At 48.3% G+C, this 10,042-nt stretch overlaps 2 protein-coding genes across 2 annotated transcripts; both read right to left on the bottom strand.

The window, feature by feature from the left end:
- Positions 1 to 8,544: 8,544 nt before the first annotated feature.
- Positions 8,545 to 9,279, bottom strand: LOC139786833 (uncharacterized). Its single transcript, XM_071725935.1, has one exon. The coding sequence runs from the start codon at positions 9,277 to 9,279 to the stop codon at positions 8,545 to 8,547; it is 735 nt and encodes a 244-aa protein (XP_071582036.1).
- A 146-nt stretch (positions 9,280 to 9,425) lies between these two features.
- LOC139786832 (uncharacterized) lies at positions 9,426 to 9,827 on the bottom strand. The gene has a single exon (XM_071725934.1). It carries the CDS (start codon positions 9,825 to 9,827, stop codon positions 9,426 to 9,428), a length of 402 nt encoding a protein of 133 aa, XP_071582035.1.
- Between the last annotated feature and the right edge of the window lie 215 nt (positions 9,828 to 10,042).

Here is a 10,042-nt window from a genome sequence, read left to right as displayed (position 1 = left end):
AAACAAGATGGCGTCGCTGGGGCTAATCCATTGAGGCGTGTTTTTCAGGAACGCCAAATCGGCGTGCAGGATAACTGCAAAGCAGTTGGACCTAGAACAAAAAACCAAAAAATTTTAATTTCTACACAGTATTTACTAAAGAAATATGTAGGGGTTTTAAAAAATATGGTTTTTTGTGAAAATGGTGAACATTTGAAAAAAGAGTGTCATTTTTTACCTAAAAATTTAGTATAAAAATATCCGTAGCAAAGACAATTTTTAATATATCGCAAAACCTCTACACATTTCTTTAGATAATTTAGATAAGAAGAACCTGTCAAAATTTTAAGTGAATCGGATGAAAATTGTAGAAGTTATGCTGCACGCCGATTTGAAAAATGTCATTTCGAGAAAAACGCGTTTAAAGTTTTACGTAGCAATCGTGTATAAAATTAAAAAATTGAAAAATTACCTTTAGTCTGCGATTCCTGCGCCATATAATTGTCCTTCTATGTCGACTTCAGCTTTCTCTGCCCCTTTTCTGTCTGATTTTAAGGCTTCGTCCCTTTGTACCTGAAAAGTCAGCCGCTTCGAACCGTTCGGAGCCTACCTGTGGCGCGCCGGCGCGCTTCCCTTTAATCGGCTGTACAGTCGTAAATACTTAGAATTTTACATTCCGACAAAAAGGACTTTATTTTTAAAACTATATACTATCGTTTAAACGGAAAAAAAATTTTTGATTTTTTGAAATTTTCAAAGTGGTGTAACCCAGTAGGTAAACTATGAGGATTCTAAATGAAATGTGGGCGAGGGGGGGGTAAGGGGGCGGGGGGTGCGGGGGGGGGGGGTACCGCGAGGAGGGGGAGGGGGAACCGCGTTTCCGGCGCCGCGCAGAGGGGGAGGGGGGAACCGCGTTTCCACCCCCCGTTCGCGCGCGTCTTCTCGTTCGCGCGGTCTCTCTCCCCCGTTCGCGCGGTCTCTCTCGCTCCCGGCCCCCATTCTTTCACCCCCGTTCGCGCGCGTCTTCTCGCTTGCGGCCCCCATTCGCGCGCGTCTTCTCGCTCCCGGCTCCCGTTCGTGTTTTCGCTCACAATCGCGTATCTTTTCTTCGCCAACGATATTTAATCGTTTAGATCTTAATATTTAATTTTTAATATTACATTTAATTAAACGATAAACGAAGACAACTTAATGACAGGGAACGGTAAATGAAAAGGAAAAATAATTAAAACTTTTTAAATCATATTATATGCATTTATTTATCATGTAGCGCATTATACACAATAGTATCTGCTGCATACACCAACAGTTCGCAATCAATAATCGAGTTTTCATCATAAACTTCACGCAAGATTCTAACTGCATTACATTTATCAGTGATACAATTTTGGCGTAAAATGGTTACAAATTGTTTAAATTTTTTACTTACGCCATGAACATTTTGGCATAGTTGAAAATACACATTCTCGACGCAATGTTCTAGTTCGAACAGGAAGAGTACGGTTGACGGTTTCATGTACAAGCTGGTGTCGCACGATGTCAATTTTACAATATCTGCGTCACGTATTTTAACGAGTTCCAGATCTCGAAACGCTAGCGATGATGGCGCCGGTGACTGCACGAGTCGCTGAATATCTGCACGTTTTTCGATGAACGTCACCCACGTTGCATGAGGCAGAATTATCCGATTGCCTCGATTATCACCAATAAGTATATCCACAGAGGACATAGGTCCAGTGATGCCGCTGTGCAGACCGACCAGCATGCTACAGCGTGTGGAGGGGATGCGCCGGCAAGGCTGCGCAAGGCATAGCCACGCACACTAATGCAAGCTCCTCTGTCCGTATACGCTCGGCGCAAAAAAGGTCAGAACACGATCGTTGTCTCCTTCTCTCTTGAGCTATGACGTCGCTATGCCGTGCCGGCTATGCCGGCATATTTCAGATCTCGCGACTCACCGAATCTCGAGTTGGCAAATCGACGATGGGCGACGTTATTTATTATAAACTTATTCTGTTTTTATAAAATATCGAGATATATGTCAATCATTCTGTCGTTATTCACTGATATATGTATAATCAATTTCAATTGTGAATAATATGTAAATAAAATGTATAAAAATATAAAAATTACCAAATGCAATGACGTAAATCTTTATAAACATAAAAAGTTAAAAGAATTCTCTGTTTTTTTTTATTTGCAGACCTTGAAATATTTGTTTTGATTAAAGTTGAACTTTGTAAATGTAATAATGTATAAACCCTGCTTTAAAAAACCGATTGAAAATGATAGAAACAGATTCAAACTTTATTGAAAATTTATCTACTTTTATGATAAACTATCGTTTCAATCAGACTCACATTTCGGCTGCTATAGAAAACTTATCTATTCCTATCGTTTCTTAACTGTATCTTATTTAAACGATTAAATATTATTGTAAACAAATATATGCTTTTCTATACAGCCTGTCGAGTTATCTAATCCAATCAGAAAATTACGATTTGCTGTTTATATAAACCTATATTTCGTGGATAAAACTTTTCTATTCCTATCGTTTCTTAACTGTATCTTATTTATATCTGTCAAATGCTGACAAGATTTTTTACACGCTTATCGTTTGTAAGCATGATGTCAAATGCTGACAAAATTTTTTACACGCTTATCGTTTGTAAGCGTGATGTCAAATGCTGACAAGATTTTTTACACGCTTATCGTTTGTAAGCGTGATGTCAAATGCTGACAAGATTTTTTTACACGCTTATCGTTTGTAAGCGTGATGTCAAATGCTGACAAGATTTTTTACACGCTTATCGTTTGTAAGCGTGATGTCAAATGCTGACAAGATTTTTTACACGCTTATAGTTTTTAAGCTTGATGTCAAATTCAAGATTTTTATAATCTAAGATTTAACACTTTTAGTCTGCAAATGAAGGACCAGCAATATCATCCACAGCATGTAGCCTTAAAGTACTACAGTTTTTTCTCGCATCTCTAGCGTATAATTTGTCTGGCGACATAAGAGTATGCATGTATACATATATGTATTGTCACGACTTTTTCACTCCCGGAACGGCCCGGGGCGTGTGCCGGATCAAAAGAGGCAAGGAGAGCGGGATGATAGGCCTCTCCGGGGATTCTCTCGCACCTCCGACACTCCACGAAACGATTCTAATGTTGGGCGCCAGACGCGTAAATTCGCGTCCGCGAAATCGCGAGAAATCAAAAACGAGACGCAAAACGAAATGAGTCGGTGGGCGAGGGAATGGCTAGCTCGACCTAATAGCAGGGCGGGGTTGATGAAGGGCAGCGCAGTATTCGGCGGGGTGACGCCTAATAAAGAATGTCGTAACTCAAGCCATTAACAAATAAAGAATAACATTTATTCTGTAATGATCCCCGGATGAACAGTAAATGCCAATGTGGCTTTCAAAACAAAAGCAAATAGCAGGTGGTAGATAACGCGGGCGTCAAATTTCGAATACAAAATATGATCACGCGGACGCCAGAAATAAACGGAAAATTACGTTAACTCAGTAAACGTGTGAGGAAAACTAAACTTACAAAATCCTCGAGATCATATAATTTCGCAGCTAATAATAGTAGAATATTTCGCGGGCAAATAACATAAAGTATCGGTACAAATTACGACGGACTACGACATAACGGAAATAAACGCGAAATAATAGCGCGAAATACCGCGAAATGATAATGCGCCACGCTTGGAGCGCGTGAACGCAAGTTTCCAAACCCGTGCCGGGATTCTGTCGCCAAATAATCTTAACCTAACGCACAGAATAATCTTAAACTAACGCAACGAACGCGAAGCGAGTAACGTCCCAACGTAAGAAGGAACGAACGCAACATGTGATATCGCCAGGGATATCCTCACGCGAAGAATAAGGCGCCGGGGCGCTCGACGAAACGCGAAATACTAAACTAACGCGAGAAAATATACGGAAGTACCGCGAGCAATATTATAACTAACGCGAAATGACCGATTTATCCTAACGCAAGAACTGAGATTACGCCAGTGATTCTGATCGAACGCAACACACGCGATCGTCAGCGATCGTCCAACGCGAAAAATGATGCGCCGAGACACTCGGCATAACGCGAAATACTCGAATTAACGCGAGAAAGATACGGAATTACCGCGAGGGGTAACGAGACGCAACATTAGGTCGACGCGAATGGTATCTTACGGCGAACCACAACCTTCCGCGAATAATCTCTCAACGTAGCCGATATCGCGAGGATAGTCTAAATGTCCGAACGCGAATCGTAAGTAACGCAATTAAACCAACGCGAATATCCCTCTGACGCCATTAATTACGCGTACAGAATCTAAGGGTCGACCGGGCGAAATACTACGCCTAACGAGACACGCGGTCGTGGACGTGAAGGGCGCGAGAAATTGCGTATTCGCTACCGCACGTCGTCATCGACGCGTTACCGCGATCTCCAGAGGTTCGTATTTTTCGATCGCGATCCCACGGCCACGAGACCATTCCGGTGCCCCTCGCTCTCGCTATCGATCGCTAAATACGCCCTGTCGGCGAATACGCTAGTTATCGCGAATTTTCCCGAGCGAGAGCGCGACCCGGGGAGCGGTGTCGTGGCTTTACATAATATGTTACCGAGGCAACCTCACCGTAGGCAGATTCTCTTCCGAGGGTCCTCGCCGTCGTCCCAAGGGTCGAAAGAGATAGCAGCCGGACGTCGTACTCAGCTCCGGAATGCGACTTAGTGCGGAGACAATGCCGAGACTTGATTTTCGACGTGCGTCGATTACCGAGGACGATTTACGAATGCTCCCTTTCGCTCGATGGCGGAATCGATAGCGCACCCCACCCCGGGCGTACGCGGCCCCGCGACGTTGGAGCGCGGACCAATGAGGGGTGAGCTCGCAGGCTCGCGGCGGATTCGTGCGTAGGGCCGTGAATTACGGCTTTCCGCAGGGCGCTAAACGGCCCTTCGCTCGCGCGGCAACTTTTCCGGGATTCTTCCCGGCGGCGGACGGGACGTGTCTGCCTCCGTGTTCCTTCCCGCACCGGTTCGGGAATGGTGGCCATCCATCCCGGAATCCGGTCAGCAGTGTGAGGAGGACAGATGGGCTGATTTTTGCCCCGGCGTCCCGGGGCCCTGCCATTATGGGTCCGCCCGCCGCTGTTTCACGCGCCGCGCGCGTGTTCCTGCGCTCCGTCGCTTTCGGCGGCCCGCGGGTCGCTTCGATCCGCTTTCCGTCGTCCGAGCTCTCGCCGTTATCCTTCTCGTCGACTCCGCGTCCGCTTCCTCTGTATCCTCCCAGGAACTCCAGTCTCAGCTCGGCGCCACGCAATAATACAAAATAAAAGGGATCAGTATATCGTAACGCAATGACTAATATGCCCCTGGAGATCTCGCATCGATTCGTTGAACCGTCCTCGGGCGTGAAAAGGTCGCGAAACCCGCGCCTTGTGACGGCGGCGGGGCGCTGCAACGATGCAGCGAAACTGCAACGTCACAGTATATATAAAGAAATATATATGTGTGTGCATGTGTGTGTATATGTATATGTATGTGTGTATATATATATATATATATATATGTTGCTTTTCCGCCATTTGTCATTTATTTGTACATTTTAATTTCAGATCTTTTCCGAGGACGAGGCCGTGGCAGTGGAGGTGGCCGGTCGCGTGCCCGCTGGTACAGGCAGCGGGGGGGCCTCACCAAGTTCCCTTGGAGAGGACTACGAAATGGTGGAAGAGGTGGGCGTGGAAGAGGTGGACGTGGAGGAAGAGGGGAAACGCAGATTAAAAATTATTACTTTAATTAAAATGTAATATTAACTAACGCAAATAAACAGAATTTTAAAGCTACATGCTGCGTATGATATTGTCTCTCGTTTGTAGATTGAAAATGTTCAATGTTATATTATCAAAATCTTGCACATTTGACATCACGCTTACAAACGATAAGCGTGTAAAAAATCTTGTCAGCATTTGACATCACGCTTACAAACGATAAGCGTGTAAAAAATCTTGTCAGCACTTGACATCATGCTTATAAAAATATACAAGAAATCTGCCAAAGAAATATAAAAATGCTAAGAATTTGTGTGCAATAACACACACACACACACACACACACACACACACACACACACACACACACACACACACACACACACACAAGGAAATGTAACAAATTGATTTTTTATTATTACAATGATTACAAATAATAAATTAACAATTCCTTACATTTCCTTCCTGACGGAAAAGACCACCACCTTCTCGCGGTTTCCGTTGAGCAACAGTATGCACGTTGTATATAAATACAAAATAAATTAAATAAGTAAAAATACTACGAGCTATAATTTTTTATTTCAAGGCCTGCAAATTAAAAAAAAACGGAGAATTCTTTTAACTTTTTATATTTATAAAGATTTACGTTATTGCATTTGGTAATTTTTATATTTTTAGACATTTTATTTACATATTATTCACAATTGAAATTGATTATACATATATCAGTGAATAACGACAGAATGATTGACATATATCTCGATATTTTATAAAAACAGAATAAGTTTATAATAAATAACGTCGCCCATCGTCGATTTGCCAACTCGAGATTCGGAGAGTCGCGAGATCTGAAATATGCCGGCATAGCCGGCACGGCATAGCGACGTCATAGCTCAAGAGAGAAGGAGACAACGATCGTGTTCTGTCCTTCTTTGCGCCGAGCGTACACGGACAGAGGAGCTTGCATTAGTGTGCGTGGCTATGCCTTGCGCAGCCTTGCCGGCGCATCCCCTCCACACGCTGTAGCATGCTGGTCGGTCTGCACAGCGGCATCACTGGATAGCATCGTCCGGCTACAACCTCAAACATGGTTGTATTCCACTCCAAAAATATCAGAAATAATAATTCAATGTATTGAACTTCCGGAAAATAAGATTAAAATTTAAAAAACCGGAAAAATCACATTGCGCGATAATTGTAAATTAACTACACCTTTTTTTTTTAACGTGGAGAAATCTTCTAAGCTGCTGGAATCTCTGTCCTGACGGACAGGTTTCAACCAGCAGCCCCCCTCTGGTGGTTGAGAGGGGAAGACCCCCTCACTCTCCGGGGAGAGGAGTGAGGGGAGTGTGGGATTCTCACTCACTAAAACTCTACGAGTGTCCAACTGTGCGTTTATGGGGGGCGCCGGGGAACTTGTTAACATTGCATCCGCGACGCCCCCCAACGCCGAGCCCTGACAAGGCTGTCTCCTAAGAGCCGTTAGGCTCCAGGCTCTAGGAGGCCTGGTTATCTATTGTGGCGGGGTGTAGACACCACCCACCCCGCCACTCCTCCCGATGTTTTGGGGGAGGATAGTTCGACGTACCACTATACCACTATACCAGGCATAGTTCACCATCTTTCGGGTCCCAACGTGTACGCTCTGGGTGCGCCTCTTCTCGCGATGAGAACGAGACGCCCCGGGAGTGCGGAGCCGCATCGCGACGCGGCCCATCCTCCCTCGGTCGACAACCAGGGCCGACCTTTACTTTCATTACGCCTTTAGGTATCTCGCTCAAGTCCCAATGACTCGCGTACATGTTAGACTCCTTGGTCCGTGCATAAGCCTGGCCAAGCAGTCAGCCACCCCCTTAGCCCTGGGGGCCAGGCGAGTAAAGTGCTCGCCGAATTTCCAGGTGCCATCCAACCAGAGGCCCAGAATTTTAATATGGGCCTCCACGGGAACACGGATATTCTCCACCACAATGTGGGCCTCCGTCGGGCTGCCCATAGACCTGTCGTAAAAGAACATGGCCTGTGTCTTCTGGGGAGCCACCTTGAGGCCCACTTCACGCATGGCGGCCACTACTGTCGCCACTGCGACATTCGCCCTTGTGATTGCCTCCTTCCAGTTGTCGCCCTCCACTCCCAGGACTGTGTCGTCGGCGAAAACGTTTCGCCAACAGCCCGGGAGGAGGGGGACGCGGAGTACGTAGTCGTACCCCAGGTTCCACAGGAGCGGGCCCAGCACCGACCCCTGCGGAACCCCCCGCACGACCAATTTGACCATGACGTTACCGTCCTGGTCCGTATAGGCCAAATGCCTGTCCCGGAGGTAGCTGAACAGAACAGCTATCAGATAAGGAGGGACACCGTGACGTTCGAGCGCCCTCCTTATCACCCACCATGGCAGGGTGTTGAACGCGTTCGCGATGTCAAATGCAACGCAAAGTAACACCCTGCCAGCCTCCGTCGCGGCTCTCGAGAGGGCCATGATGCGTAGGATTGCATCCACGGTTGATCTGCCCTCTCGAAAGCCGTACTGGTCCTCGGACAAATTAGGGCCAGCCCGGGACAGGTGCTGGACGATACGGTCGGCAATGACTCTTTCGAAAAGTTTGCCGACCTCGTCCAGCAGGCAAATCGGCCTATACGCCGACGGCTGGTCGGCGGGTTTCCCCACCTTTGGGAGGAGGACAATCCGCGCCATTTTCCAAGCCTGGGGGAACCGGCCCTGCTTGAGACACTTGGTAAACAAACGTCGCAGGTGCTCCGCCAGTTCCCCCGTGGCCAAGGACTAGGCTTTTCCGGGAACTCCATCAGGACCCGGGGCCTTACCGGCCTTGAGCCTTTTGGCTGCCTTTTTCAACTCGTCCATGGAGACCTCGAGCTCCTCGTCCCACTCCGTGTCAGGCGGAGTGGGACCCCCCTCTGCCCTCTCCCTTGGATCGTCAGGGAAGAGGGTGTCTATCACTTTCTCGAGGAACTCGGGCTCCATGGACTCCGTGATTGGGGGCGCCGAGGTCCTCAATTTCTTGAGGACCATTTTATACGGGCGCTTCCACGGATCCTCATGCAGGTCCTGAGGGAGTTCGAGCCATGACTTATCCTTGGCCAGCTTAATGGCCCAGGAGTAGGCCCGCTTGGCGGAGCGGTACTCTACTCCTGCCTCCTCAAAGCGTCGTGGCTGCCGGTGCTGGGCTCTCCTAGCCCGCAACCAACGACGCCTCGCCTGGACGGAGGAGCGCCGTAATTCGGCGATCTCCTCCGTCCACCAATACGCGGCCTTACGCGGATGTGGCCTGGATCGGGGCATGGCGACGTCACACGCCACCTTCATAACGCCACCTATCCACTCCGCGGCCGCATCCACATCCTCTGACTCTGTAATAAGGTCGTCCACCCATAAAGAAGTATGGATCGAGGCCCTCAAAAGGTCCTCGTCCATCCTCCTGAGCGCCCATTGTGGGAAGCGCAGTTCCGCCTCTTTACGGCGGGCCTGGACCTCCGGAAGGGTGACCGGGAGACCCATCTCGACAAACAGATGGTCTGAGAGGGTTTCGATCTCCTCGGCCACCCTCCATTTCCCCACCCGACGGACAATGTAAAGGCTGGCCCAGGTTAGGTCTATGATAGACCCGCCTTGGTGCCTAACACAGGTCTGGACATTGCCCGTATTTAAAAGGGAAAGTCCCAGGCCCGCCCCCAGTCCTCCAAGATCCTGCCCCGGGCGCTCGTGACCGGGGAACCCCACAATACCGACTTGGCATTGAAATCCCCAGCCACGAGCACTTGTTGCCCGGTGAACAGGATCCCCCTGAGGCAGGCCCCAAGGTCTGTTAGGACGCTCTCAAAGTGGGCCGTGTCCCGGTTGGGGGATACGTATACTCCCCCCACAACCACACGGCCCCACTTTACCACGACGTAGCCGTCTCCCGCTTCAATGCGGGAACATGTGACGGGTATCGCCGTCTGCCTCCACGTAATAGCTACCAAGCCGCACCGGCTGCCCGCCCAGTGGTCTTGCGGGATCCAGTACGGCTCGGCAGCCACCCCCAAGCCACACCCGCGCTCCGCCATCGTGTGTAAAAACACATCCTGCGAAGCGCGGGCGTGGTTCAAATTGGATTGTAGGAGGCGGTGTAGGGGCATTAATAGCATTCCCCATTTTTAAAGTCCTCCCACTCTTTCGCCTCCCGTTCGGCCGTGTCGGCCTGTGTGTCGTTCGGAGTCTTCTCCTCTACGTGACCGCTTAGTGCGGTCGTTTCGTTTGGAACCGGTGTCGCTGATGCCGG

Source organism: Temnothorax nylanderi, unplaced genomic scaffold (assembly GCF_030848795.1).
Source record: "Temnothorax nylanderi isolate EJ_2023f unplaced genomic scaffold, tnyl_v1.0 TNYL_tig1161_pilon, whole genome shotgun sequence".
Lineage (NCBI taxonomy): Eukaryota > Metazoa > Arthropoda > Insecta > Hymenoptera > Formicidae > Temnothorax > Temnothorax nylanderi.
The sequence above is the reverse complement of the archived record's forward strand: the minus strand, read 5'-3'. Positions and strand labels throughout refer to the sequence as shown.

What these genes read in the sequence shown, in the direction of transcription:
- LOC139786833 (XM_071725935.1), bottom strand. Translation starts at nt 9,279, where the DNA reads ATGGGTCTCCCGGTCACCCTTCCGGAGGTCCAGGCCCGCCGTAAAGAG.
- LOC139786832 (XM_071725934.1), bottom strand. Translation starts at nt 9,827, where the DNA reads ATGGCGGAGCGCGGGTGTGGCTTGGGGGTGGCTGCCGAGCCGTACTGG.